This window comes from Coccidioides posadasii, chromosome 2 (genome assembly GCF_018416015.2).
Source record: "Coccidioides posadasii str. Silveira chromosome 2, complete sequence".
In the NCBI taxonomy this organism is placed as follows: domain Eukaryota; kingdom Fungi; phylum Ascomycota; class Eurotiomycetes; order Onygenales; family Onygenaceae; genus Coccidioides; species Coccidioides posadasii.
The window spans coordinates 530,151-555,343 of NC_089408.1; the positions used below are offsets into that span (position 1 = coordinate 530,151).

A 25,193-nucleotide genomic window follows, 5' to 3' on the forward strand; every position below is an offset into this window, starting at 1 on the left:
GTTTACAACCAAGCAAAATCGTATTGGAGCAGTGTTGTGCAAGATTTGATTTCAAACGACATTAACAGTGCTCTCGATCTGTGTCTTTTGCCCCTAGAAGCTGTTGATTTGGTTTATTGGCAAGAAAAGGTTCCGAGCTTCATATGGACCGACCTTTGCTACAACTGCTACTACTTTTTCCTGCTTTTACAGATGAAGATCCTGATTTCCTTTATAACTTTGCATGATTTTTGATGATCCTTGATGATTGATGAACTGATGATTTTGATGACAATGATAGCGTGTTTGTAACAACAGCTTCATGATTGCTATGATCTTTGATGACTGATGATTTGATGACGACAATGATGATGATGGCGATGACATGGTCATAACAGTTGATTGATTGTTATGACTTGTGATGTTTCTATGAAGTTACTCATGCATTATATTGTTTCATGATGTTTCTTACACTTTGTGCTATCCCAGAATGGCTTTAAGAGGAACAACTTGATTAGAACTTCATACTATTCTGCTTTTTTCACTGGTATTAAACAGAATTGGATATTGGGCTCTAGATCTATACAAGTAATCCAAGAATTATATTGCAGGAGCCTGAATCCCGTATTTCTCGTATGGGAAAACCTCCAAGCTCTGGAGAAGCTGACCCCAGCCGTCTCCGATGAGTCCAGGCTTGCCTGCTCCAACAGCCCTCCATGGCTCAGTCCCAATAACACCATTAATAACTCCATCGATGGAATCGAGATCCTTATGTTCACCTGTCGAGCCGGCTAGGACCTCTTCTATCCTTTCGCTGTATTCCTTCAGCAGGCCTTCATGCGGACACCAAACAACTCTCATTCCAGCCCTCCTCCCAGCCTCAACACCAGGCACGCTATCTTCGAAAACAAGGCACTCTTCTGGCTTGATCTCAGGCTCTCCACATCTGCTCTCGCGAAGCTCCTTATTTATGACTTCTAGGGCTAGCAAATAGATATCGGGTCTAGGCTTCCCACGCCCGTGGCCGATTCTAGGGTCGTCTCCAAGGATAATTCTAGAAGATGGGAACTGAGAGAATAGTTCGTCTAAATGAGCTGTTTTAAGCGTGTAATTCCTACTGTGGGAGGATGTTGCGAGGGCAATGTGTACTGGATTTTTTGTGTTGGCGGTTTTTGCCAGGCTTTTCACAAGGTCTAAAGCCCCGGGGAGAGGTTCGGTGGTAGGAAAATGTTGGAGTTGAAGAGCTGAGAGTTTAGTAATGTATTCGGCATGGGAGATGGGGAGCCGAGCCCATTCATGGAATATATTGGCGGCCTAGATGACATGACGAGTTAACACGAGTACCTACGGGGCTTGAGAGGATGGGGTCCAGAGTTACCTCAGGCATAGGCCGACCTTGCAATTGCGCCTTTATGGACCAAGGTAGTGATGGTTTGCCGTATTCGTGTAAAATCTTGTTCACGACCAAGGTGTAGAGGTCCTCTGAATTGATCAGAAGGCCGTCCATGTCAAATAGACAGGCCCGAATGGGCGGGAGACTAAAGATATGTACAAGTTAGCTCATAGACAGGAACAAAACTAGGATAGAAAAATAAGTAACTCTTTTTCCCAATTAATGCTGCATCCTTACCCTTGAGATTCCATTGTGATGGTTGACATGAGACTCTTGTTTGAATTGTCCGCCTGGAACGAAATAAGAACTCGACAAGATGGCCCCGCACCAGTGGGGGAATTTAAAGTTCCGCCAGGCCCTTTTTTTAGTCAATTCAGATCATGTTGGTTAACGAGTTAACTAGTTAAGTACTTAAGGGAAAGTCTGCCGAGACCCTCCCTCAACAACTTTGTTCCTGGAGTGCACAAACAACCTGCACCAACTTGCGCCCGACAGCGAAAATGTCGAGTTCAGCAAAGAAACCACAAGTCGCAAATGAAGATAGTGACAATGATGAGAATGACGTTTTCCATGACGCCCGATTTCCCCGCGATGAAGAAGCTGTATGTTCATGGCAAATCAATCCTAGTCCAAGGGAGTAATCAAGCTTATAAAAACCATCGTTTATACAAACAGCTGACAGGAATAATCTGTAGCAACTGCTCTCGCAATCTAATACCCAAAAGTCTGAAGCCAACAAGCTCTTCTCCTCCGCCTGTTATTCCGACGCCATAGTCACCTACGATCGCGCTCTCTCCCTTTGCCCGAACTACCTTGATTACGAAATTGCCGTTTTACGAAGCAACATCGCTGCATGTCACCTGAAGCTTGAAGACTGGAAGGCAGCTGTTGATTCGGCAACTGCGAGTATAGAGTGTTTGGACCGAGTGCTTCCCTCTTTTTCCACCTCTGCAGCTACAGGCGAAAGAGATAAATCAAACGAGCCTGCCCAGCCACGAGATGATGCAAACGCTGTGGTAGAAATTGGGGATGGTGATGAGGAGGACGAAGCCGAGCAATTAAGGAAATTGAACGAAAGCGACGCGAAGAGAGAAGATGTCAAACGAATCCGCGCCAAAGCACTGATGAGAAGAGCCAGGGCGAAGCTGGAACTGGGTGGATGGGCAAACTTGCAGGGAGCGGAGACAGATTATAAGGAGTTGTTGGAGCTGAAAGTGTTGCCGAAGAACGATGAGCTGGGTGTAATCAAAACGCTGAGAGACCTGCCCGCAAGGATCAATGTTGCGAGGGAAAAGGAGATTGGAGATATGATGGGAAAATTGAAAGATGTATGTTGAAACCTCTTCCCTGTTTCCTAACCACATTTGCGGCCGGGATGTGAACTGACTGGACATTCAAGCTTGGTAATGGTATTCTAAAACCGTTCGGACTATCGACAGATAACTTCAAATTTGTCAAGGACGAGAGTACAGGAGGCTACAATATCGCCTTTGAGAAGTGACCTTTCTCCAGGGATTGAATAAACATATGTACGGAGTACTTTCACCACAGATAATCCTCACTTTAGCCACCGGAGATATCAGAGAGATCGGGCTTCCCAACTGGCCCTGCGACGCATCCCTTTAGCCCCAGTTTGGAAAATTTCCGTGAGCCACATAGAGTCCTTCGAAGCTTCGAAACTCCCAGTGAGAAAACGAAACAATCCTGCTAGATCATGGCTCGATCCTGCCTGTCGATCAGCGCTCAAGGGAACTCCAATAGTTATGTCATGCTGTTTCGTCTGCGCGTTGTCCGTGCTTTATGGCATCGGCGGTGTCGGCAATCCCAAACTCCGTGACGCCGATGGTGTTCCAAAATGTGGAATCCTCATTGGCTGCTTGCAAAGATATCGGAGCTCACTTGCTTAGTCATCCCGACACTCGAGGCTCGCTTTCCCCCCGTTTGATCTATCCCTGAAGCCACCATAAAATTTGCGGGCCGTGCTGACCGTCAAGAACGCCAGCCGCTATGTTGGAGAAGGGAGCAGCATGGTGTCGGAGTCATATCTGGAAACGCAACTCGGGCTGGAACAATTCATGATTGATAGCGAAGCTGAAAATGCTTGGCCCACGGAGAAGATATATTCTTGCTCCCGAGTTAAAGATTCAAGGGCCGGACCGCCTGGAGATACTCCGTACATTGTATTGAGAATCTTGCAAAGATGAGTTCTTTTTATTGAAAGCTATTTATTTTGACATTTTTCTTCTCTTTTGTTATTCTATATAACGCGGAGAAGACAATTTAGCTCTTGATTCTATCCTTTACCTATACTCCTCTTGAGCTATCCCAGGAGTTCTGGAAGCAGTGATCCCTTTAGCGAAGCGAAACAGAAATCATCTTTTCCCCTCTTGGGATAAGACTACAGAATAAATTACACTTATAACGTTCTTTTGTGCTAAGAACTTTTATGAGAAACTTGTTGATAATTCAGTTGCATGATGTTAACTCCTTCGCAGTCACCCCAAGGACAAGTACGATTTGCCACATCTCCCTCTCTTCCCCAACTTTACTTTCTTGGCCTGACATTTTTCATCTCGCGTTTAGCATCCTGGGAAGTTGCGCGGTCCACCTTATCTTCCTAATGCAGCCGGCGTTGGCGGTGTTCCCACTGTCTCCGTGGATGTACCTATTTCCGCTGTGTTCATAGCCATATTCATTGTTGGGGCCGTTGGCCATATGCGCCTCTTCAAACTGAACCTCTCTCGAGGACATAAATTCATCCCGTCCGCTGTAACCTTCGGTTTCTGCATGGCCCGCATAGTGGCCAATATCTTGCGAATTGCTTGGGCAACACGACAGACGAACGTCAGGCTCGGCATCGCTGCCAACGTCTTTGTGGCGGCAGGCGTGCTTCTTTTGTTCATCTTGAACCTACTCTACTGTCAACGGCTACTCCGTGCAAGCCATCCTCGGCTTGGATGGTCCCGATCTATGTCGTACTTCATCAAGGCGCTATATATCATTATCGCGGCAACTCTCGTCATAGTTATTACGGCTACCGTGCAAAGTTTCTACACCCTCAACGCCGACATTCGCCGTATAGACCGCAACTTGCAGCTTTACGGCGGTAGCTATCTGACGTTTATTTCGTTCCTGCCCCTTCCGATACTTGCCTACGTCCAGCTAGCCCCACGAAAAGGTCGAGCTCAACCAGTTGAATCCTTTGGGAAAGGTAGTTGGACCGCGAAGTGCCTAATTGTAGGTACTGCAGGGGTGCTTCTCACGTTGGGCGCAGGGTTTCGCCTGGGGACGAGCGCGATGCCACCACGACCGGTCTTCCACCCGGCGTGGTATCATCATAAAGCATGCTTTTACATCTTCAATTTTGGACTGGAAGCTATCGTGGTTTATTTGTTCCTCTTAGGCCGTGTTGATCAGAGGTTTTACGTGCCGGATGGGAGCTCAAAAGTGAGGAACTATTCAGAGAAAAGGAAAGACAGCTACGCTGCAAGTTTAGGTGGGGAGAAGGTCCAAGATGAAGAGGAAGTGTCTGAAGTGCAAAAAAGCGAAACCCAGGTAAATACACAGAGGAGAAAACAATTGACGGCTGTCTACTCCGTAGAGCAGGAACCTTCGCCGAATGGGTACTAATAGCTGTTTGAGAGATGAATTGGCGTTGAGGATAGTCCTAGAGGCTTTTTTTCCACTAATCTTTGTTGGCTCCTTGTAGTAAATCAGACAAATAGGATAAAGATAAACCATGTACAGAGCACATACATTCTTGATTGTGGCATTTGTAACAACATCATGACCGAAGGGCTCTTGTGATGGCATTTTCCGTTGTGGTTCCTACGGCGAGCTGAAGGATCTATTATGTAACACCAGAACAGAGAGTGGCTGACTTGTGACCAGCTGGGTGGTGGTGTGGCTCCTTGTCGCTGTGGCGCCAACCTCCCACTTCAAACAACGCTGACCCTTTCTTGGTTCCGGATCTGAAGAGAGGGTGAAGACAACCAACTCCCCTCCATAGCTTGCTTTGAAACATCTCCCGCCCACCAACTCTGCCCACGCCAACAATTACTCATATTGATTCCCATTCTAAATAATATCTGTGTCTTCTTTGATACCCATTTTTCTCTTGTTGACGATTCTCCTTTGTTTTCCTCTCATAACTTGCCGACGAAGATCCAACCTGACCCACACGTTTTTTCCCCCTCAGATCGCTTCTGATTCATGTCGGACCCTACTTTCTATCAGCCAATGGATACCAAAATGGAGATTGACTCCGGCCGAACACCTGAACCCCATCACCTGTCTCTGGCGAGCGACCCTGAGTCTATACCGACCCTTGACGGATGGATCGAGAGCTTAATGAGCTGCAAGCAGCTGGCGGAGAATGATGTACAGAGGCTGTGCGATAGGGTATGCTGTTGCCGCGTCGCGGATATTTGGGTAAAATCGGGGCTTATGGTTTTTATTCTAGGCAAAGGAGGTCCTACAAGAGGAGTCGAATGTTCAGCCAGTGGTATGTGTTTCCCTGTCGCGTGACGACCTTCCATGGACCGAGCGGAGATGATGATGTTGATTTTTCTTTTCTGCAATAGAAATGTCCGGTCACTGTCTGTGGAGATATTCATGGCCAATTTCATGATCTTATGGAGCTCTTTCGAATTGGAGGCCCTAATCCCGACACAAATTATCTTTTTATGGGTGCGTTATGTTCTCCAGCGTGGCTTTTGAGAGCTTTGCTAAATCTGTCAAAGGGGACTACGTCGACCGGGGCTATTATTCCGTCGAAACTGTGACCCTCCTTGTTGCCTTGAAAATCCGTTACCCCCAACGCATCACAATTCTTCGTGGAAATCATGAATCTCGACAGATTACTCAGGTGTACGGGTTTTATGACGAGTGCTTGCGGAAATATGGTAATGCGAATGTTTGGAAATACTTTACCGACCTCTTCGATTTCCTTCCTCTTACCGCCCTTATCGATAACCAAATCTTTTGCCTTCACGGAGGTCTAAGCCCGTCAATCGACACCCTTGACAATATCCGAGCTTTGGATCGTATACAGGAAGTGCCTCACGAAGGCCCCATGTGCGATCTCCTATGGAGTGACCCGGATGATAGATGTGGCTGGGGTATCTCTCCACGCGGTGCAGGCTACACGTTTGGTCAAGATATTTCAGAGGCCTTCAACCATAATAATGGACTCACTCTCGTCGCGAGAGCTCATCAGCTGGTTATGGAGGGTTATAATTGGTCCCAGGACAGAAACGTGGTAACCATCTTTTCAGGTAATTTCACGGAGGATCCTTTGCCATAGTCATTGATCTGCTGCTAATGATCTTCCCAGCTCCGAATTACTGCTACAGATGCGGAAACCAGGCGGCTATCATGGAAATTGATGAACATCTTAAGTATACTTTGTACGTGCCACTCCTTCCATGCCACTCTCTCAATAGCAAAGTCTCATAATAACCTTTTAACACGTCATAGCCTACAATTTGACCCTTGCCCTAGAGCAGGAGAACCAATGGTGTCTCGTCGCACTCCAGACTATTTCCTTTAATTCGACAGAGAGCGGATCTTTTTTGACGATTTTACAATGCCCACACAACCAGCGAACAGTAGCGGGTCCACGACTTTTATTCCTTTCGTTAACAGCATCCCTCGACGCTGTATTGGAAAGTAAATGTGCATATGGGTTCTGCAGAGGGTAGCAAAAGCGGCGAAAATGGGAAAAGTAACTGAACAGGGGAAAGATTAGATATGCCCGCGATATTAGATATGATAGTCGCGGCAAACTTGTTCCCATAATAAGTTGCGAGCACGAATACAAATAATACTCCGCGCAAATACTAAATTTTTTTTCTCTCCCTTTCATTATCGAGCCAACCATACTTCGTAGGTGAATAAATATAAGGTTCTATATATCATATGCAGTTCGACAGCATGGTTCGAGAACTCTAGGCTAACACAAACAACAGCCTTGTCGGACACTGCCCAACACAATCACCAAAGCACGGGCCAAGCGCCCACGTTGCGGTCCCACATTATAGTTCCCAATTAGGTTAGGCGCCACAATCCCCTGTTTTCATTTAAGTTTAGCGTGTGGTTACCCCTGCTTACTCATCCTCCGCATTTTACTATTTAAAGACACAGCTCCATTTCAACTTCAGCTTTTCTCCAACTGTTGTCAGAAGAAAGCATAGAGATTGACCCGCTCAAAGGCTTCTAATGCTCTGTTAGGAACTTATGGACGGGTAATTCCCGAGTTTCGTCGTGGCAGTGTTAATGTCGCAGCTGGTGATAATCTTCCTGTCCGGCAAAAATGGCGACTATGCTCAACCCGGCCCGATCCCAGGGTTAGCCGGTACTTCTGGGGCCCGATCCTCACAACCGGCATACACTTGACCCCGTTACTGCCGACCTATCTGGACGTTTTGAATCGAAGCGGATACAAGCACATAGAAATTTCAATTGAGACTGGAAAAACGAGGGTCGTTTTGGATACTGGCAAGAGATAGTTACCCATGTCCTGGCAGAATGGCAGGCAGCAAGGGCCGGCTATGGTTAATTATATGAGCACGCTTTCTTCAGCAACTTTGCGACAGTGGCCGCTCCTAATAGACACTATCTATGACTCCGGATTGATACCCAAATTTAAGTAGCAGGAGTCGATATCAGAGTAGCGGAGCCATGCTATGTTCAATTTTACACCCCCTGGATCGAGTAGCCTGTTGGCAGGAACATCAGGTATTTTTGCCCCTTCTTGTGAAAATAGCTCGCTGTTCCTCTCCAATTGATGACTGGCACCTTACGTATCAGTGAGGGCAGCCAATCGTTGGTTTGGGGGTATCTGTGATTTTCGCGTTGATTTTTCTTCATGGAATAGCGTGGCCACTTGAGATAACTGTAATTGCCTATAGGTGAGCAGGGCCGCGGACTTTTGTGGATTGTCATGTCGGTTCCCTCCGAGGCTTTTTGTTGCCGTGAAGAAAGTTGGGAAGATATTTCTACTAGAAGCAGATGACGGGATAAAACTATGGGCCGAGCCAAAGTACTACCAAGTGTGCTGGTCTGATATTGAGAAACCACTCAAAGCCAGCTTAGGCGTCATGGTATCGACGCTGTTTATGGTAGTAAACACTCAACGTGCAATTTTATCAGTTTCTATTCATGATCTATATCCTAAGGTGTATTTACGGAAAACCCTGTGGTGAGAACCCCCCAATGTAATCACAACGCCTACTTTACTTTTCTAACACTGACTGAGCCATCGGCCATTCCAAAATATGCAGCGATCGGTTTCTGGCCACCGACTCCACCAGTAGCCTGTGCTTGTGGTCCAGTAGGTCCGTAAAACAAGCCAACTTCCAGTACACCTGGAATTTGTTTAATCTCCTTCGCTAATGTTTCAACCTCCCAAATACCTTCCTTCGCAGAAGCAGTCTTTCCACTTTGGATGTCCGAGGAAGTAAGGAGCTGTGGGAACGGCGCGTCGATGAGGAAGAAGCTCTGGTCTGTCTTCACAGGGCCTTCTTGAGAAATCAACGATTGGCGGAGCTTGGGTTCTGGGCTTCCAAGGGCTTGGAGGGCCGTGATAACTCTGCGAGAGGCGAGTGGTGCGACTTCAATGGGTATCGAAGGCCAGGCAGTCAAAAGTCGTGGTTGGAGTTTTCGGTAGTCTGCGCCATGCGTGTCAGTGCTCCTATGAATCGATTTGGAAGGCTTGGGCGCAGTGGGATACCAGCAACAACAATGAACTCCTTTGCTTGCAGGGCAACCAATTTTTCTTGAAACAAGCACGCACCACCGCCCTTGATACAGTTCAGATCATCGTCGACTTCGTCGGCACCATCAAACGCAATATCCAGAACGGCGCCCTCTGGAAGCGCATCAAAGGCAATGGGTGTCAACCCTGCATTGACAATGAGTTGATTTGATTGGAAACCAGTGGGCACGAATGAGGTGGAGGAGGTGTCAATGCCAAGGGCTTTGATGGCCTCAACAACGTAGACGATGGTTGTACCGCTCCCAATGCCAACGAATTTGGGATTTTGAGGATAATGGTTGGCAACAGCTTCCCGCGCCGCCGCACGTTTAGCATCCTCTATAGCAGACATTTTAAGCTGAGCCGATGCGAACCGGATTTGGGAGCTTTGTTGAAAAAGCGAGAAAGCGTTACCCCGCGACAAGGTGCGCAGATAGAGTCTCACAGGCTGAATGCGGGACAGTGTCTTAACCCTGTGCAGAATCGTCATTGTGCAGGCTCTGCCGCTCAGTGGCTTACATCAGCTCAGGCCGGAAGGTTGCCGCCACAAGCAAAATTTCACGTGAAAGCCTGACGAAGGACCGCGGTGTTGATCAACAGCCTTACGTCGATTCCAACTGGGGGAGTAGTCCGTTGAATTTTTCCGGCTTTCAGGATGGGGGAAATACGTAGATGAATTGAACGCATATCCGAAATTGGATTGAAAGCTGCTGAGCTTTGTTGACAGCGATGTTGAGGACACCGGGTGGTGCCGTGTGCTCCCCCGAATGTTGATGGCTGGATCGACCCCACATGCAGGTGCCCGGAAACTATGGACAGGGCTAGTAGCTTCGGCCCGGATCTTTTATGGTCCGACCCCATGTTTTCTCCAGGGCAGAGCATAGATGAAGGTCGGAGCCAGCTGTGCGGGATTATATCTAGCTCCCACGAGATTCATGGGTATAATTAGCGCTAACGAATGACTGCAGACGTTGTTTACATGCAAAGATCCCTTCGGGGATACAATTCAAGCGTGCGACACGTCTCTGTATTATACAAGTTACCTTGAACGAATAGCTCGGTTCAAAGGAAATATTGCTTTATATGGAGTAGAGGATTGTCATATTTGAAACTATTTCAAGTATGCTTCCTTGCCATATGCAATTTGGCCCTGCCATATCCTCATCCCAATGCAAATTACTCCCTATGCAAAAACATTAACTTTCATGTCGTAAGCTTCATTGAATCCATGCAAAGCATAAGTCATTAATATCAGATTATATCTCCCCCAAAGCCTCCTCCAAACCTACCAAGTCCACCAAACCCGCCTGCTCCGGGCCCCGCACCTCCTCCCCGGCCTGCTCCACGCCCAAAAGGTCTCCCGTCTCCTGGGCCTACAGGATCATATCTGGCGCCTGGCGGAACTTGCGGATCAAACGGCCCACCTTGCCCGCCAGTCCCGCCAAATATAGGATCATCAAACGTCGGGTGCATCCCACCACCACCTCCCGATGGCCCTAAGTGTGGCCGGAGCGGATCATGCGGACCCAGGCCGGGAGGATACAAATCTCGGTCGCCAATGTTCAAGGGCCGACGTTCGCCACCATACGGATTGTATCCTCGAGGTGGGACATTGATCTCGTATTCATCTTCAAAGCCCGGAGGTGGAAAATCGCCGGCGGGAAGGGGACGGCGGGGCGGAGCGGCGAGTGGATCGTGGAAAGGGTGTGGCTGGACGGGGGGAGGAAATCGATCATCCCGCAACGGATCTCGCGGCGGTCTTCGATCTTCAACTTCTTCCTGGCGACGCCGGGAAGCGCCGCCTGCGCCTTGGGAAGTATCTTCGTATCCCTCTTTCTGTAGGCCTGGGGCGAGTTTCTGAATAACGTTTATTCGGAAGAGTGAAATGAGGTCCTTCAAACGTTCAGGGGAGATAAAAACGCGATTTAGGGTATCCGAAAGATCCGAAGATGGAGAGATAGGTAGAGATGATAGGGAAACATAATCACGAACAAAGATGTCGAAGGAAGCTGTTCTGTCGTCGCCGAGAGCGATGGCAGAAACAACGGCGTTATTTCCGAGTTGTATAACCTTCAGAATGAATTGCATGGAAGATCGGCTATGCGCGTATTGGAATGAGTAAATTTTCGTCTGATTCCACTCCTTGGGAAGCACGGCCGTGGGGGCATTTTGCTCTAGTCATAACAACGAAACATATTAGTTCTCTCAATTATCGCGCTGAGTGGGAACCCTGAGGAATAAGGATATGAGAATCGTCTCGACAACATACCTACTCTTCGATCTTCTCCGAGACCGATTAATCTGAAATCAACAGCAACCATGCACGCATGGCCCACGAGCGCAATCGCCTCCCACGCGGTATTCAGGTTCGGTGCATCCTTGTCAAGGCACGAGGCGGCAAGGGTCAGAACATTGGATGAATTGAGTGCTGAATCTGTAGCTCCATGAGGAGAGTCGGACGGTGTTGGAGACATGCTGGACTGCCGGTGAGGCTGTTTGTTATTAGCCAGATGAAGCGAAACCCGCGAGTCTAGGAGATGCTCCGAGAGGTGCATCGATGCCAATGACGTTTGGGCACTGTCTGGAGTTCTTGGCGTGGTTACTTTGCAGAGCCCAAGTAACTCCAGACGGAGTAATACCACGTGATTTGCTGATTGTTTTAAGTGGGACGGACATCCGTTGCGTTCTCGGGGGCTGGTCGACGGCAGCTGAAGTACCAGCCCTCGGCCTGCAGGGAATAATCCACTCCCTCCAGATGACAACGGCCACGGGCAGCAATCGAAACGGAGGTGCGGGGTGACACAGCACTCAAGGGGAAGTCATTCCCACCAAAAGGTGGGGAGCCGTTAGCCTTTCAATTCACAGTTGATCCGCATGGCTTCCATGGAAATGGATATCCCAATTTCACTGGCTTGCACAAGGACGTATTATTCAATCAACCTACCAAGTTATTATGCTGACTTGTAAATCTAAGAGCTTGCAGTTCAATACTCTATGATTGTAGAATTCTCTAGAGCCGTAAAATATAGACTATATTCTCCGTACGTGTACTCCGTATACAAAACGACTTCAACTCAAACCCTGCATGCTAAGGGGTTATAAACTTTTTCATAAGCCAATGAAGAGATCAAGATATATACCATTACATTATCTTGTCATCACGTCTTCTTTATTCATGTTCGGCTGTGCCTGCTTAACAAGGCGAACGCAAACGTCTTGTACATCATCCCCAACCCTCCAACTTTGCAACATCACTCCTCGACGATCAAGAATCTCTCTTGCACGCGCCCAGCGACGACGCCATGCCTCTTCTCGCTTATTCGGGGTCGGTATATCAGACGACGACAAAGACTGTGGAGTGCTTGTTCGAGATGTGGGGTGTATGGGCGAGGGCGATGAAGCATATGGGGTGTTGAACGGTCTGTCCGATAGTGACATTGGCGGTACGAAGTGCTGTGTGCCACTATTCTCTGGCAAAGGCTTGGGGGGTTCTGATTGTTGTTTTATGGAGGAACTTGTTCCACTTCTTCGAGGTGGGGGAACTGGCGGTAATTCCTTTGCGCGAGGTGGATTTGAGGTCGAGACGTTGCTGGAAGATGAGGTCCGAGAGTTCGGTTCGCTAAAGCCTTTGCCAACTGACAAAGCACTGGGTTTGACAGGTGGTGGTGGAACAGGCTTCCTTCTTATAACAGTCAAGAACTCTGGCTCTTGGGAGCCTGTTGTTTCAACCGATTCGCCACGAAGTTTCGAAGGTTTAGCAGGAGGTGTGGGTGGTGCTGATTTAGTGTTGGAAAGTTTTCGGGACATAATATCTAGAGGATATGTATCTTCATCTGATTCAAGCTCAATCAGATTGCCAATCATCGCTTCATCAGAACTTGCTTGAACTTGTTGAGGCTTCCTTGGTGGTAGAGGTGGTCTACGTTTTTCTGAATCCAATGTTTCATCCCAGGTGGTCCTCCGTGGCAGTGGCTTTTCAAGGTGCGATATAGACTTATCGAAAAAATTATTTGGGCCCGGAGTTGTCACATCACGAATAAAGATACCAAGAATACTGCCAGGATTGGCGAGGACAAGATCCGTGTAAATTTCAAGATCCGCCTCACCACTGTCACCCACAAGAATGAACTGCCGGCCGGGGAAATCTTGAATAATTCTTTCCAAGGTGGGTCGTTTTCGGTCTGCTGTGGGTTCGAAAATGCCTTGGAGCATACCAGAGTATTGCTTTAAGTGAATGGAGCCGGGCGGGAGGCCAACCAGACTGAAGTAGTTTTTCAGGAGAGGATATAGCTGCCATGGGGAGTTTGAAACATAATGTATGTCAACTCCCATGCGCGCCATCTGTGAATACCACTCCTTGACCCCGGGAACAGAAAGATCAGCGAGGTCACGCACGAAAGTATTCCGAAACATCTCTTTCGCGCCGCTAATGATCGCAGAATGCTTTACCGTATCATCGATATCGCTAATTATGCTTACTCCATTTTGCTCGATGATTTTGACCTCTTCCGTAGCAGATAGGTTTTCCGAGGCGAGTACCCTGATATGACTAGGAACGAAATCCAAGGAGGCTCTAGCGGCAAAATGACCTCCCTCGTTTGTCAGCACAGTTCTCGATTCACTTTTGATGTCGTTAAAAAAGAAGATTGTCGCAGGTATCCCAACCGCCGGGTTCGTGAGAAACGGCCTGAGCCGATCCATTAGCTGGGCATTGGCAGCAGCAATTTCGTCTTGGGTCAACCCCAGCGGCTGACCGTTATCGCTACTGTCAGTTTGCTTCCTGACAATCGACTCCGCTTGGTTTTCAAGCGAACTGTCGGCTTGGCTGAAAGTATGACCGTCAGTAGCAAGTGTTTGATTTGGTGCAGGAATGCCACTGATTTTCCTCGCGAGAGTAATTAAAAGCCGGTTTTTACGGGACATTGGCTCTTTCTGAGGTGAAAAAATCCAACCCCGAACATCAACATCGACGATTGCGTTATCAGCCTCATATCTGTGCCAAATGCTTTCCCAGTACTCGATCCCTTGAGACTGCGCCCGATCAGTATTATCATCATCAAACGAGTCTAGCCCATCGTGATCATTCTCGTTGCCATTCCGCGTCTCGCTTTTGACATGCCTCTTTCCGTAGCTTGGAAAGAGGACCATTTCCTCATCCGCGGATCTTGCCATCTCAAATCCCGGGAAATCATCTTGAACGTCACGGGACGAGCCTTGAGTACCTTGAGATCTTTGTGACCACTGAGCGGAGTAAGCCTGGCGAAGCTCATTTGCAGCTCTAAGATAGCCGAAGACCTTTCTCCTCCGGGATCCTCGCTCTCGGCCTTCGTCTACGGCTTCGAGACTCCAACTTTCGCCTCTTGCCTCCATTTCTGCAAATGTATTCGGACCGCCGGTGTTTGGTATCACGGCATCCTTTACACGGCCTTTACCACCGTCCGCAACGTGCAAAGACCAGCTGGCCGGCCTGCCCAATCCCCGTTGGTGGGTCGTCTTAACTTTCGGCTCTTTTGGGCGGAGCCGCCTTCGGTTCTGCCTCTCGATAATCGCTCGGTAAATGCGCGAATGGACACGGTGCTTTACATGGGGTAGGGTATCATGTTGGAAGTCAAGATACCTCGCCCATACCTTCTGTCGTGTACGGGGAAAGACCCATCGGAGGAGGGCGGATACGGTTTTGAGGGAGAGGGAATATCCCCTCCGCAACCGGTGATGAAGAGGATGTCGAGCCAGTGGTAATAACTAACCAGTTCAAGGGACGGATAATGGGACTGGGAAGCTTGTCGGCGTCACTGGGAGTATCATCGACCTGGCCATCAGAAAGTGCTGTACGACGCTCACGGCTTGCTCCAGTAGGCTTCAAGCCACTCCTGTGGCCGAGTCTTTCGATGACTAACAGGCCTTCTTACTCACCTAAACTAACTATATTCGGAATAGTACCCTACCGACACACACTATGTATTGCCGTGTTGGTGGCTGCAGCGCTCTCAAGTCCCCTTCTCGACGTCCCGGCTTACCGGAATAGGAAATTCAATTTGATTCCTCATCAATTCATTCTTGTGAAGTTTGCTGGAGTCACGTCTCCTCTGCGTCTCATGCTCTAAGATGTTTGACTCCAGGAATTGCTCCCTTGGCTAGTAGTTTCAATATGTAGTTTGTCCACATGGATAACTAACATCTTAGTGAGTTGTTCCTACAGGAACAAGGCAAGGGAAAAGGCCGCAAACTCCAAGGGCTGCTGTCGAGCATGTTGTCCTCCACGTCCACTTGGATTGTGACATCCATTCTGGCCATCATCCTATTTCGATATTTCTACCATCGTCACCAACCCGCTCCGTCCTTCACCGTCTCCCCTTTGACGGATAATCATGAGCACCCTGTCGATCACCCGATTGCCATAGTCATCCCCTCGCTGGACGAGTCTCTCCTATTTCAAACGATTTCCCGGCTCTTCGACACATTTGTCCTGAAGAATGAGGGCCGCAAGGAACCCACAGTGGTAGTGGTCCATGCAGGTCGCGATACCAGCAATGAGATACCAGTCCAGCTGCGTGTGATGATGGCCGCTCATCCCACACTGCATGTGCGGCGCTATACTGCACCTCCATCCCGGGGCGCACAGCAAAATTACGGTGCTACATACGTGGCCACCGTGGCGCCCCATGCCGCGGTCTACTTATTCCTCCACGCAGATACTCTCCTCCCTCAGGGATGGGATGCGGCCATTCTCTCGACTCTCTCTTCCCCAAAACCACCGGCCCTGGCAACCTTTTCCCTCTCCCTACCACCACCCATCTCCACGCCGCTGCGGATAATGCTATGGGGCGCCAATCTGCGTGCTCGGCGGGGCGGCTGGCCGTATGGCGATCAGGCCTACTTTCTGACGCGACAAACGTTTGATGCCGTTGGAGGATTTCCGAATGTTCCGATCATGGAGGACGTTGAGCTATTAAGGCGAATTCGTACCAGGGTGAAAGATGGGACAGTGAGGGTGTTGCCAATTGCGGTGCAGACGAGTCCGCGACGATGGAAGCAGAAAGGTGTCCTTCGCAACACAATTTTGAATCAACTTATTATGACTGCATGGGTGTGCGGTGTTTCTCCAAGAACAATCTACCGGTGGTACTATGGAGTTGATCCGAGTTAACAGCCAATAAGTGTTTATAGGGATGCATTGGGGAATGTGTGCACATTTTGTGACATTTCCGCATAGATTTCACCATATTTACTCCCCCGTAGATGGATCTGGTAATAGAGAGTTAGCTGTAAACATAGATGCAACATGGTACAGATACGTTAAATACGAACAATTTAATCACTCCATCTCAAGCGGCTCTCCACTTCTGTTCATTTGTCACCTTCACCATTCCTAGCATTTGTGATGGACCCCCCCCGTCGCCATCTTGCTCTCTTTGCCCGTCTTCCATCTCCTGGAAAATGCAAGACACGTCTCATCCCCCGTCTGGGCGCAGAAGGAGCAAGCACCTTTGCCCAGGCCGCCCTGATAGACATCTTACACCTCTTCTCGACCAATCCCAATGCATGCCAAAAGACATTTTTTTACACGCCCACCACAGCCCACGAGGAGATTCTCCATCTTCTACGTCAAGAATCTCTCGATTCCTCCTGGTCCATCCACCCGCAGCCCGACCATCCAGATCTGGGGGCCCGACTAAGCGATGCACTCATCCACCTCCGAAATCGGCTGAAGACAACGGTGGCCTCACTTGCCGAGCAATCGGTGACCTTTATTGGAATGGACTGCTTTGATCTTACGCCTACTCTGGTGGAGTCCTCTATGGCTTGTATCTCCTCGACTCCCAAGGTGGCGCATATGTATCCCGCCCGGGATGGTGGGTACGCCCTGCTCACGGTACCTTTGGGATGTGACGCAGAGCGTGTGTTCAGGAATATTCCCTGGTCTTGTGAGCGGACTGGCGCGGTGCAGATTGAAAGACTACGGGAAGCGGGCCTATCTTGTGTGGTTGGCGAAGTTTTAGGGGATGTCGATGACCCTGCTGATCTGGAAGAGCTGTGGATGAAGCGTGATGGGAGAAAGCGAGAGTATCCCCGAACTATTGCATATCTGGAAAGTAACATGTAAAGCTAGTGAAAGGAGAAAAAGAGATGAAGTATGGAGCAGTCATTTTTTACTTTTCTTGACATTTCATTCATGTTATCGTGGTGTATAATACCACCAAATCGTCCCAACAAGCAAATAGGTTCGCTCGAGGAAGTCCAAAAAAAAGTATATCCTAACAATATATATATGGCCCAATGATTCATTATAATCACGACAACTTTCCACCGCCATCAAAGAGTAGGACAGAGAAGAATTTAGCTCAGACCAACGAGCCCCCACAGCTCGAGCCAGCGCCGGCCGTGCATCCAAAGCAATGCAACCCAGTGCGAATAGTTTTATCACGAAGGTCCTCCAGATTGTCTATATTGATTAGTTCTCATAAATATCCAACATGGCACAGAGAGGCATAAGATACTCACCGATTTCCCAGATATCCAAGTGAGAACGGCCACCAATCCTAGTTCCCATTTCCAGGGCACCGTTAAAGTCGCAGTCATAAAGCTTACCATCCCAACCTACGTTCACCGTGTGGCGACACATGAGTCCATCCACAGTTTGAGGGTTGAAGGCGTTGGCCAACAACTCCATGTATGGTTCATAATTCCCGGTGCGGAGAAGCGTATCGGCGAAGCGTCGGATGGGCATATTCGCTAAGGTGTAAAGAGAGGTAAACGTGATTTGATGATCTTCCCATAGACGTTCCCGATACTCGGCTTCAAGGTTGCTCTGTGATGGAGGAAGAGAGTGATCGGCAGGATTGTAAACAAGATCTAATCTCAAACCGTCCTGCGATGAGCCAGCTGGCGGGGAAGGCCTACCAAAGCCACGTTCATTGAGAGCTTTGAGCGCGAGAATGCTACATATTTATAAAACCGAGGGCGGATCATTTAGCTCGAGATATAGGAGGCTCAGCATTTGTGGATCGGCGAACAGACTAACCTATCATTATATACCAGTTTTCCTCGTTGTCGGTCTGTGGGTCGCTCCGTGTAGCAGGGCAAAGAAGCAACGATGTTCACCTTTTGTTCCGCGAGAAAGTTTACAAGGCCTTCCTGGCCCCGTTCCCAAAGGACGACAAGATTGCAGCGATCAATGACTGTCTTGCCCATTTTTCTTGCCTGGGAGAGTATTAGCACTGCCCCTTTCAATAATGTACTTGAAAGGTAGAAGGTCACTTACCTCTCGAACAAGGGTTTGAAAATAGGGGTTCAGCTCAGGGGCTCCCCCAGTGATATCGACCGTTGTGATACATGGGCTTCGGAGGAGTAAATCATCCGCAGTCAATTCCTCCAGCTCTGGCGCCGTATCCCGCAAATGGCTACTCACCTCATTGCAAGGACCTCAAGGCACCGTTCAATCGTCTTTTTTGCTTGCTAAGTCAGCTCGTTCGAACCTCTGGACAAAGGTCACGGACCTCTAGGCTCATGTTCTCCTTGGTCTTGGTTGGGCCCGCCTCCACATGACAGTGACGGCAGTGGAGGTTGCAGAGTTTCCCAACATTGATTTGTAGAACCGATGGGGTGTCTATAATTGTTTATGATGTGAGCAGCGAGGACTCACTTAGAGGGTCGTACGAAGGGGCTACCGAGATCGGAGGGGAGGGGAAATGTCTGACCTCGTAATAAAGGCCATTGCTGGTGGGATTCCATCACAGTATGGAATTTGGGAATGCGGTCTGAAGCCCATCGCAGGTCCTGTTGTAAAAAAACCAACTGATCAGCGCCGTTGATTGAATGCATGTACACCGTGTAGCAACTCCGAGAAAAGGGCGCGCACTTTGTCACGTCGTTTCCGATTCGCGTCTTGAATTTCTTTTTCCTCCTTAGAGAGCCAGTCCGCAAAGGTAGGAATCTTGGCTGGTTCAAATCTGAGCCGACGACGCGGTGGGAGGCCGGTGGATGCGGTTCGAAGGGATGGCCTTGAGCATGAGGTTGCTCGACAAACCTCAGCACGGATCCTAACAGGACTCAATCGAAGCCAGTTTCCCAAAGTCATGCTGTTGGAGCCTCAATTTGTGCTGAGTCGCATGCTCTATCCAGTCACCCTATCATGGCAGATGAAGCGTTCGCGCATCCCGCAAGTCACCAGAGAGGAAGTTTAGAAAATCAAGCTCAAAGCCAAAAATAAAGAAACGCGGGGGAAGATCTACACCGAGAAGCTGTGGTTCAGAGGTTACAATAAGTTAGGTATCAAGTAGCTCAGGGCAAAAGATCAAGGAATCATCAGTAAGTTTGGCTGAAACGACCAAAAGTTTAGCTTGAGCTTTGGGGACCATTAGGCGTTCTGGGGCCCCCTTGCATAGCCAGGGACGCAGCCGATCTTTAACCTAACCCGGCGCCATCTCGAGGAACAAAGCAACATTCCAGCCAAGTCTCCGGGGGAGTTAACTAAACTAACAAGCCCACACGGAGTATGAATATGGAGTTGACTAATTATTACTGCTCCGCACTAACTAGCGCTCCGCAAGGACAACCTTCCTACCGCCCACACTCTCAGTTCCCATGTTGCAGCCCTAAATGATTCCATAACCGCTAGCTGAGGACTCCATGCGAAGTATATACATATGTACATAGTTATAGATCGGACGGTGGGGCGGCCACTTCGATTCCTTGAACCCCGGCTTCACTCGCTCGACTTTGAAGTAATCGGAGAAACGCCCCGTGGTCGAGACGCACCCGAGCCAGGTCTTCCGACGTCAACAGCACCTGGAAGTCCGTGGAAGCGACGTCTGGTTGGACTACAACCGCTGGCGTCTGCACTTTGGCCTGTCGTATCCAGTCCGCCAGCGCCGGTGGGAGTTCATCGGTGTGAAGTTGCATAATGGTCGCATGGAGGATACGCGCTTTGGTGGCCTTCCATTCCGCGCTTTCGGCCAATCGTAGTGAGACTCCATGCGTGAGTTCGCACGCAGCGCAGGCCGGCTTCGTAGCAGGATCTGGGCAGGTGCTTTTGCGATAAACATAATTGATCTTGCCCAGCAGGCTCGATTTGGCGTTGTAGATAATGTAGAGGGTGGTTGAGGGAGTGTCGGGAGTACCAGCTGACATCCCGATCAGTAGATGAGTAGGTTGAACACGTTTTTGATTGTAGAGATAGGCCAAATAGCAGGATACTATTATCCAATGTGCAGGTCCAGGAACTTGTTTGATGAGAGTTTGCAGTTTAACAAGTATTTATACTAGTACAGAATATTCCTCTGCATTTCTGTTTGACTCAACGGGCTTATCTCTTGGTGCAGCAAACCTTCAGCACTGCCATGGGAATTATTTACACTGTGGCGACATTGGGGGCTTCACGGCGGGATGATCCATGTTTGGGTATTGCATGCTCCTTAACGGAGTAACCTAAATTGGTCTTAAAGTTACAGAGTAACCTCCGAGCGAAACCAACTCTCATGAATAATGTGTGAACTGCAGTGAACCAAACCATCCCACTTCTGAGAAGCCGCTTCCAGAGTGAGTTCACTACCTCTGCTTATAGAACAGATATCCCCCTCCAGCTTACACGGACACCCATACAGAGCGGGAGAGAAGCTCTCCATGGGAAAGGCGAAGCCTCCGAAATTTGGCTCTGGTAGAAAAGCCACACTTCTATCAACAATCAATCAGAGCCTGTCCTTCCATGCATCGCCGGAGCTATTTCTGTCCACCGCACCTGGGGCGGCAGATGAAACTCGAGATCAATCGAATGCATTGCCTTCCATTGTTCGCGCAAAGATCCTGAATCGCGACGTCGCCGTCATCTCCTCGTACCGGCACTGTCGGGACATTCTCCAGGCTACGCATGGCGCATCATTATCCCCCACGGAGCCTGGATCTGTGGCCCGTGACGGTGGCGATCCCATCACCCCTAGTACATTTACCGTGGGTCCTGCGTATCGCGAACTGATGTCTGATTTTTTCCCGCTGCCAAACCTGCTCCTGCTGGACCTCCCAGGACATTCACAGGCCAAGTTGCATTGGGAAGAGCACTTCGCCCGGGTATTCGCTCAAATCCCAAATCTTATACGGGACACCGTTGTCGACCATTTAACTACCTGGTCACATGGCTCCACGGTCGACCTGTACGAACAAATGAAAGATCTCTCCTGGAAAGTTCTGTGCGCCGTATTCCTCGGCTTGTCGCCTGGCGATGACCAATACCGCACTATCATCTCTCTCCAGGAGGACTTAATGCGTGGACAGTTCTCGCTTTTCCCGGTCTCCATCAATACCCCACTCTGGCGATCCCCGCGGTGCAAGGGCATTGAAGCGAGGAAAAAGCTTCAGGTTGTCCTCGGAGAGATGATGACGACGCGGACAGCGGATGGTAATCCTACCTGCCCCTTCGCCCAACCAAGCGATAGCGATGGAGGCCTCAACAGTGAAGAGCTAGCAGGGAACACCCTCTTATTCACTAGCTCTATCGCGATCAAAGCCTTGGCTTCGCTCCTGACAGCTTCTCTGCTCAACCTCTTTCTCTTTCCCAGCCAACCTCCATTGGCTTCCATGGTTCGCCGAAAACACGCTCATGGGAAAACGCATGAGGACAGTGACCTACTTCGGAGTATTCTCTTAGAGACGGAGCGGATGAGTCCGCCGGTGATCGGGGTGATGCGACGCGTTGAACGTGACGTGGTTCTCACCGAGTGTGCAACGGATCCGGCTCTGCAACACCAGGTGGTCGTCCCCGCAGGATGGGACGCATGGCTGTACTTTGTTAGCGCATCTCGAGATGCCTCAATCTATCAAAATGCGAGCCAATTCATCCCAGACCGATTCCTATCGCAGCTAGAGCCCTCACCTCCCTTGGCATTTGGCGCAGGAGCCAAGGCCTGTCTGGGTCGCGAGGTGACGAGGACGGTGGTGAAGACGGTAGCATCAGCGATGCTAGAGACTGGGATAGACTTGGTAGGGTCGATTGATCAGAAGGGGGTTCGAGGGTGGCTAGGATGGGACGATAACGTGTCCGTCGATATTATTGCAAAGGAACTGAAGCAACTGCCCTGTCAGCGACCACGAGAGCCCATTCGGGTACGGGTTGTTCGTGGGGAGTAAGAATGTCTCGATTGGTATATTCCTTCAAAACACAGAGCCGAATATGTAAGTAGATACCATAGCACCGAGACAGTGTCTCACGTAGAAAATTTACGACAGGCGATTGAAAGACGCCATCATGCAAATTTCTCAATTATCTGATCAGATATTTACATACCCATTTTCTGATCCCAATGAGCAACCAAGCTGTGTTTGAGGCCATGATAACCCCAGTGCCCAACTGGCACTGCCAACGTAGACGGCGGAAGGCCTCGAGGGCGGATACACCAGTCCAGGCGCCAAACAGCTTCACAGTCCAGTACAGAAGATAAACCCGAACCATCGCATAGGTAGCGAGATATAGAGCGTGTGTCACGCAGATGCTGCCTCTCCATCCAGGACGGAACTTTGCCAGGAACCAGTGTAGAGTTCCAATGGGAGTGCTATACCGACAATTTTTTTCTTGCGTTAGCTTCATTTCCCTCCAGAGGGATCAAATAGGACCTAGAGCATAGGAGCGTAGTTGCTTTTATTCTTGGTTTTATAGCTTTACAAGGGAAGATTTGGGGGGTGGGGGGAAGAAGCTACGGCGAAAGCGACACTGAGGGGCACTCACGAGCCATTCATCAACATCATTATCAGAAGAATGAGCACTCCCTTGGCCTCTCCGCGCTGTGCACGCCATTGAAACATACCAAGGCCAGCAACGACGCCCAAGTGATGCCAGCCCAACACCCGCCAATTGACGTTCCGCGCCAGCACAGATCGCGCACGGCCATCGCTTGCCGTTCGTCGTGCCCCCAAGACAAGCACTGCAAAATCCTGGATCAGGTAGCCGCACTCAAACGCCAGAATCGCGTTCGCAAGTGGCGGTTTCGCCTCGAGGATATTGATATGGTTTTTCTTCTCAGACAAAGGATGCCGTTCAGATTCCAGAGCGGTGGCGTGCGGGTCCCAATCCCGCCGCTGTTGATGCAGCTCGTAGAGTGTTGCGGAAAGGACTAACACACAGTGAGCCACGGAGAGAAGTTCCCGCGATTTCATAAACTGAGCGGCGGTGCCGTTGCGAGGAGTGATCGCCCGTAACAAAAGAGGGTATGTAACGGCAGACGAAGCCAAGGCTACGTTGGGATGCATGTACATTTCCCAGATATGAAGAGCGCATTGTCATCCCTTGGAACGGGAGGGAATATTTTTTGGAATGGAGGAGAGACGCAGCTAGCCTGGCATTAGGACTATCTTTATATTTCTCTTTACATCTTGTGGAAAGGTGGACATCACGTAAGCTGAAGCTATGCAGGGAGAGAAATACGGCAAACCAAAATTGAAAATCAAAAAAAAAAAAAAAAAAAAAAAGGGGGGGAGAGAGAGATAATGAATAATATAGTCGCGATCCAGATGACAACCTGTACGGGGTACGGAGAGTACGGAGTATTTAATTGCATTATCTTTCTTGCTGTGTTTGCTAGTAATAAATCTTTCTGTCCAGCCTGATGGGCTTCTTCAATTCTATGGTAACAGGTCCTGTCACCTTTCCCCCTTTTTCCTGACTCCACACTACATTCTCGTTGCTTTCTTCCAGCATGTTGGTATGGTGGTTGCTAGGTTGCCGCTCCTGTTATCCTTTACAACATAATCTTCCCAGGACCGATATGCCGTTTAAGATTGAATAAACAAAAACCAGGGCAGCATATTCAAACCAGTTTTGATGCCACCCACTCATCAACGCATAGACCAACGGGGCTATTGCTCGAATTCAGCCACGAACAGCTGAACTTGGGATCAAGCCCACCACTCCCTGATTAATCGATCCGGGCTCCCTCTAATGACTCCAGCCAATTATCCCACCAACAAAAAAACGGCTGATAAAACCGTTTGCCTTCCCGATGGTGCAAAGCATGCTTTCTAGGCCCAGCACCCCAACCCTGAGGAAGGATCTTGTCGTACTGCCAGTCGAGGTCAACACCGGAGTGCACCTCGATCAGCAGGTAGACAAACACGGGTACAAACAGGGTGCGCGTCAAGACATGGCTCCCGATGATATTCAAAGAAAAATTGGCCAGCAGGATCAAGGAAACACGTTCTGCGACAGATAAGCGGTTGGTGACCTGCGGGTGAATCTCCAAATGGCCGTGGTGAGGGCCGTGAATGCGATGCAGCGCCTGGATCCGGTGAAAGGCAATGTGAATAACGAAGAACAGCGCGTCATATATGAACAATGATACGGCCAGCTCCAGCAGAACACGACGGCTTGTCGGCGGCTCGTGAGGCAGTGCTCGCACCAACTGTAGCGGCGACTTCCAGGAGAAGCGATGCAGTGTCGGTGCGAGAAAGGTGGTCTTAATATGCCCCGGGGTTGTCGGTGAGGCCGGGGGGTAACCGCCACTCACCCTGATGGCGTTGATGTCAACACCAGCGTACTTTTTGATCAGGGTCAAGTCGAGCAGCAACAAGGGCGAAACATAGATGAGAAGCTCCCGGAGTCGACGAGACGGCCGCTTCATCTTTGGGAGCTTCGGTCGAGCTTTATTGCCGGAGTTCGCCCCATCTCTCATATCGATACGACGCGAGGGGTTCCTCGCGAATCGCGCGGTGTAAATGGGCTCGATGGTGATGTAGCAGAGCACCGTCTCAAAGGTCTCAAAGAAGCTTCGGTTAAAAAATGGCCATGTATAGAGGTAGCGATAGAGGGCTGAAACCACCGGCTGCCATGCTGATGGCCATAGGATGCCTGTGCAGACAATGGCTAGCAGGATAACTCGCGGGAACCACACAGACTGTGGAATTGTCATGCTGGTGGAATTGGGCTTTTTTGGATGGTATTCCTACAAGGAATAGTGATCATTGTGAACCTGTCAGCAGAGGGAGCTGGAACCAAAATAACAGTGGATACTGGACAAGCTCTCTTGTGGCCTTTGAGGATGCGTGATTCCAAATCGTGTCCCAAGCCTCGAGCGGCGATGATTC

The 25,193-nt window shown here is 49.4% G+C and overlaps 13 protein-coding genes across 13 annotated transcripts; 5 read left to right on the top strand and 8 right to left on the bottom strand.

The window, feature by feature from the left end:
* Positions 1–471: 471 nt before the first annotated feature.
* Positions 472–1,641, bottom strand: D8B26_002665 (uncharacterized protein). Its single transcript, XM_003069134.2, has 3 exons — positions 1,610–1,641; positions 1,358–1,517; positions 472–1,293 (listed from the first exon to the last, which is right to left on the bottom strand). Exons 1-3 carry the CDS (start codon positions 1,636–1,638, stop codon positions 580–582), a joined length of 903 nt encoding a protein of 300 aa, XP_003069180.1. The 5' UTR covers positions 1,639–1,641; the 3' UTR covers positions 472–579.
* A 193-nt stretch (positions 1,642–1,834) lies between these two features.
* Positions 1,835–3,583, top strand: D8B26_002666 (uncharacterized protein). Its single transcript, XM_003069135.2, has 3 exons — positions 1,835–1,974; positions 2,068–2,700; positions 2,772–3,583. Exons 1-3 carry the CDS (start codon positions 1,873–1,875, stop codon positions 2,871–2,873), a joined length of 837 nt encoding a protein of 278 aa, XP_003069181.1. The 5' UTR covers positions 1,835–1,872; the 3' UTR covers positions 2,874–3,583.
* A 52-nt stretch (positions 3,584–3,635) lies between these two features.
* Positions 3,636–5,219, top strand: D8B26_002667 (uncharacterized protein). The gene is made up of 2 exons (XM_003069136.2): positions 3,636–3,882; positions 3,956–5,219. Exons 1-2 carry the CDS (start codon positions 3,847–3,849, stop codon positions 5,000–5,002), a joined length of 1,083 nt encoding a protein of 360 aa, XP_003069182.2. The 5' UTR covers positions 3,636–3,846; the 3' UTR covers positions 5,003–5,219.
* A 135-nt stretch (positions 5,220–5,354) lies between these two features.
* D8B26_002668 (uncharacterized protein) lies at positions 5,355–7,207 on the top strand. The gene is made up of 6 exons (XM_066123915.1): positions 5,355–5,773; positions 5,835–5,876; positions 5,956–6,061; positions 6,115–6,648; positions 6,708–6,780; positions 6,851–7,207. Exons 1-6 carry the CDS (start codon positions 5,585–5,587, stop codon positions 6,921–6,923), a joined length of 1,017 nt encoding a protein of 338 aa, XP_065979990.1. The 5' UTR covers positions 5,355–5,584; the 3' UTR covers positions 6,924–7,207.
* A 1,302-nt stretch (positions 7,208–8,509) lies between these two features.
* Positions 8,510–9,859, bottom strand: RKI1 (ribose-5-phosphate isomerase rki1). Its single transcript, XM_003069139.2, has 2 exons — positions 9,105–9,859; positions 8,510–9,042 (listed from the first exon to the last, which is right to left on the bottom strand). Exons 1-2 carry the CDS (start codon positions 9,616–9,618, stop codon positions 8,603–8,605), a joined length of 954 nt encoding a protein of 317 aa, XP_003069185.2. The 5' UTR covers positions 9,619–9,859; the 3' UTR covers positions 8,510–8,602.
* Positions 9,860–10,218: 359 nt separating this feature from the next.
* Positions 10,219–11,655, bottom strand: D8B26_002670 (uncharacterized protein). Its single transcript, XM_003069140.2, has 2 exons — positions 11,398–11,655; positions 10,219–11,302 (listed from the first exon to the last, which is right to left on the bottom strand). The coding sequence occupies exons 1-2, from the start codon at positions 11,600–11,602 to the stop codon at positions 10,380–10,382; spliced, it is 1,128 nt and encodes a 375-aa protein (XP_003069186.2). The 5' UTR covers positions 11,603–11,655; the 3' UTR covers positions 10,219–10,379.
* Positions 11,656–12,275: 620 nt separating this feature from the next.
* Positions 12,276–14,498, bottom strand: D8B26_002671 (uncharacterized protein; the record flags this gene model as incomplete). The annotated part of the gene is made up of 1 exon (XM_003069141.2): positions 12,276–14,498. One exon carries the CDS (start codon positions 14,496–14,498, stop codon positions 12,276–12,278), a length of 2,223 nt encoding a protein of 740 aa, XP_003069187.2.
* Positions 14,499–15,310: 812 nt separating this feature from the next.
* D8B26_002672 (uncharacterized protein) lies at positions 15,311–17,271 on the top strand. Its single transcript, XM_003069142.2, has 2 exons — positions 15,311–16,270; positions 16,502–17,271. The coding sequence occupies exons 1-2, from the start codon at positions 15,376–15,378 to the stop codon at positions 17,230–17,232; spliced, it is 1,626 nt and encodes a 541-aa protein (XP_003069188.2). The 5' UTR covers positions 15,311–15,375; the 3' UTR covers positions 17,233–17,271.
* On the bottom strand, positions 16,503–19,334 carry D8B26_002673 (uncharacterized protein). Its single transcript, XM_003069143.2, has 8 exons — positions 18,988–19,334; positions 18,827–18,905; positions 18,626–18,735; positions 18,538–18,572; positions 18,391–18,466; positions 18,151–18,329; positions 17,631–18,067; positions 16,503–17,571 (listed from the first exon to the last, which is right to left on the bottom strand). Exons 1-8 carry the CDS (start codon positions 19,204–19,206, stop codon positions 17,471–17,473), a joined length of 1,236 nt encoding a protein of 411 aa, XP_003069189.2. The 5' UTR covers positions 19,207–19,334; the 3' UTR covers positions 16,503–17,470.
* Positions 19,335–19,611: 277 nt separating this feature from the next.
* Positions 19,612–20,258, bottom strand: D8B26_002674 (uncharacterized protein; the record flags this gene model as incomplete). The annotated part of the gene is made up of 1 exon (XM_066123916.1): positions 19,612–20,258. The coding sequence occupies one exon, from the start codon at positions 20,256–20,258 to the stop codon at positions 19,785–19,787; it is 474 nt and encodes a 157-aa protein (XP_065979991.1). The 3' UTR covers positions 19,612–19,784.
* A 492-nt stretch (positions 20,259–20,750) lies between these two features.
* On the top strand, positions 20,751–22,247 carry D8B26_002675 (uncharacterized protein; the record flags this gene model as incomplete). The annotated part of the gene is made up of 1 exon (XM_003069144.2): positions 20,751–22,247. One exon carries the CDS (start codon positions 20,751–20,753, stop codon positions 22,245–22,247), a length of 1,497 nt encoding a protein of 498 aa, XP_003069190.2.
* Positions 22,248–22,380: 133 nt separating this feature from the next.
* D8B26_002676 (uncharacterized protein) lies at positions 22,381–23,369 on the bottom strand (the record flags this gene model as incomplete). Its single annotated transcript, XM_066123917.1, has 2 exons — positions 22,381–22,669; positions 22,843–23,369. 2 exons carry the CDS (start codon positions 23,367–23,369, stop codon positions 22,381–22,383), a joined length of 816 nt encoding a protein of 271 aa, XP_065979992.1.
* A 348-nt stretch (positions 23,370–23,717) lies between these two features.
* Positions 23,718–25,018, bottom strand: D8B26_002677 (uncharacterized protein; the record flags this gene model as incomplete). The annotated part of the gene is made up of 1 exon (XM_003069145.2): positions 23,718–25,018. One exon carries the CDS (start codon positions 25,016–25,018, stop codon positions 24,029–24,031), a length of 990 nt encoding a protein of 329 aa, XP_003069191.1. The 3' UTR covers positions 23,718–24,028.
* Positions 25,019–25,193: the final 175 nt, after the last annotated feature.

What these genes read in the sequence shown, in the direction of transcription:
- D8B26_002665 (XM_003069134.2), bottom strand. Translation starts at nt 1,638, where the DNA reads ATGTCAACCATCACAATGGAATCTCAAGG. An exon ending in ATCACAATGGAATCTCAAGG is followed by an intron (nt 1,518 to 1,609) that starts GTAAGGATGCAG and finishes ACATATCTTTAG; the next exon opens with TCTCCCGCCCATTCGGGCCT. An exon ending in AAGGTCGGCCTATGCCTGAG is followed by an intron (nt 1,294 to 1,357) that starts GTAACTCTGGAC and finishes CATGTCATCTAG; the next exon opens with GCCGCCAATATATTCCATGA.
- D8B26_002666 (XM_003069135.2), top strand. Translation starts at nt 1,873, where the DNA reads ATGTCGAGTTCAGCAAAGAAACCACAAGTCGCAAATGAAGATAGTGAC. An exon ending in TTCCCCGCGATGAAGAAGCT is followed by an intron (nt 1,975 to 2,067) that starts GTATGTTCATGG and finishes AATAATCTGTAG; the next exon opens with CAACTGCTCTCGCAATCTAA. An exon ending in TGATGGGAAAATTGAAAGAT is followed by an intron (nt 2,701 to 2,771) that starts GTATGTTGAAAC and finishes TGGACATTCAAG; the next exon opens with CTTGGTAATGGTATTCTAAA.
- D8B26_002667 (XM_003069136.2), top strand. Translation starts at nt 3,847, where the DNA reads ATGATGTTAACTCCTTCGCAGTCACCCCAAGGACAA. An exon ending in CGCAGTCACCCCAAGGACAA is followed by an intron (nt 3,883 to 3,955) that starts GTACGATTTGCC and finishes TCTCGCGTTTAG; the next exon opens with CATCCTGGGAAGTTGCGCGG.
- D8B26_002668 (XM_066123915.1), top strand. Translation starts at nt 5,585, where the DNA reads ATGTCGGACCCTACTTTCTATCAGCCAATGGATACCAAAATGGAGATT. An exon ending in TACAGAGGCTGTGCGATAGG is followed by an intron (nt 5,774 to 5,834) that starts GTATGCTGTTGC and finishes TTTTTATTCTAG; the next exon opens with GCAAAGGAGGTCCTACAAGA. An exon ending in AGTCGAATGTTCAGCCAGTG is followed by an intron (nt 5,877 to 5,955) that starts GTATGTGTTTCC and finishes TTTCTGCAATAG; the next exon opens with AAATGTCCGGTCACTGTCTG.
- RKI1 (XM_003069139.2), bottom strand. Translation starts at nt 9,618, where the DNA reads ATGACGATTCTGCACAGGGTTAAGACACTGTCCCGCATTCAGCCTGTG. An exon ending in GGAGTTCATTGTTGTTGCTG is followed by an intron (nt 9,043 to 9,104) that starts GTATCCCACTGC and finishes CGCATGGCGCAG; the next exon opens with ACTACCGAAAACTCCAACCA.
- D8B26_002670 (XM_003069140.2), bottom strand. Translation starts at nt 11,602, where the DNA reads ATGTCTCCAACACCGTCCGACTCTCCTCATGGAGCTACAGATTCAGCA. An exon ending in CGGAGAAGATCGAAGAGTAG is followed by an intron (nt 11,303 to 11,397) that starts GTATGTTGTCGA and finishes TGTTATGACTAG; the next exon opens with AGCAAAATGCCCCCACGGCC.
- D8B26_002672 (XM_003069142.2), top strand. Translation starts at nt 15,376, where the DNA reads ATGTTGTCCTCCACGTCCACTTGGATTGTGACATCCATTCTGGCCATC. An exon ending in GTACTATGGAGTTGATCCGA is followed by an intron (nt 16,271 to 16,501) that starts GTTAACAGCCAA and finishes CACCATTCCTAG; the next exon opens with CATTTGTGATGGACCCCCCC.
- D8B26_002673 (XM_003069143.2), bottom strand. Translation starts at nt 19,206, where the DNA reads ATGACTTTGGGAAACTGGCTTCGATTGAGTCCTGTTAGGATCCGTGCT. An exon ending in AGGAGAACATGAGCCTAGAG is followed by an intron (nt 18,573 to 18,625) that starts GTCCGTGACCTT and finishes CAAGCAAAAAAG; the next exon opens with ACGATTGAACGGTGCCTTGA. An exon ending in CTTGGATATCTGGGAAATCG is followed by an intron (nt 17,572 to 17,630) that starts GTGAGTATCTTA and finishes TAATCAATATAG; the next exon opens with ACAATCTGGAGGACCTTCGT.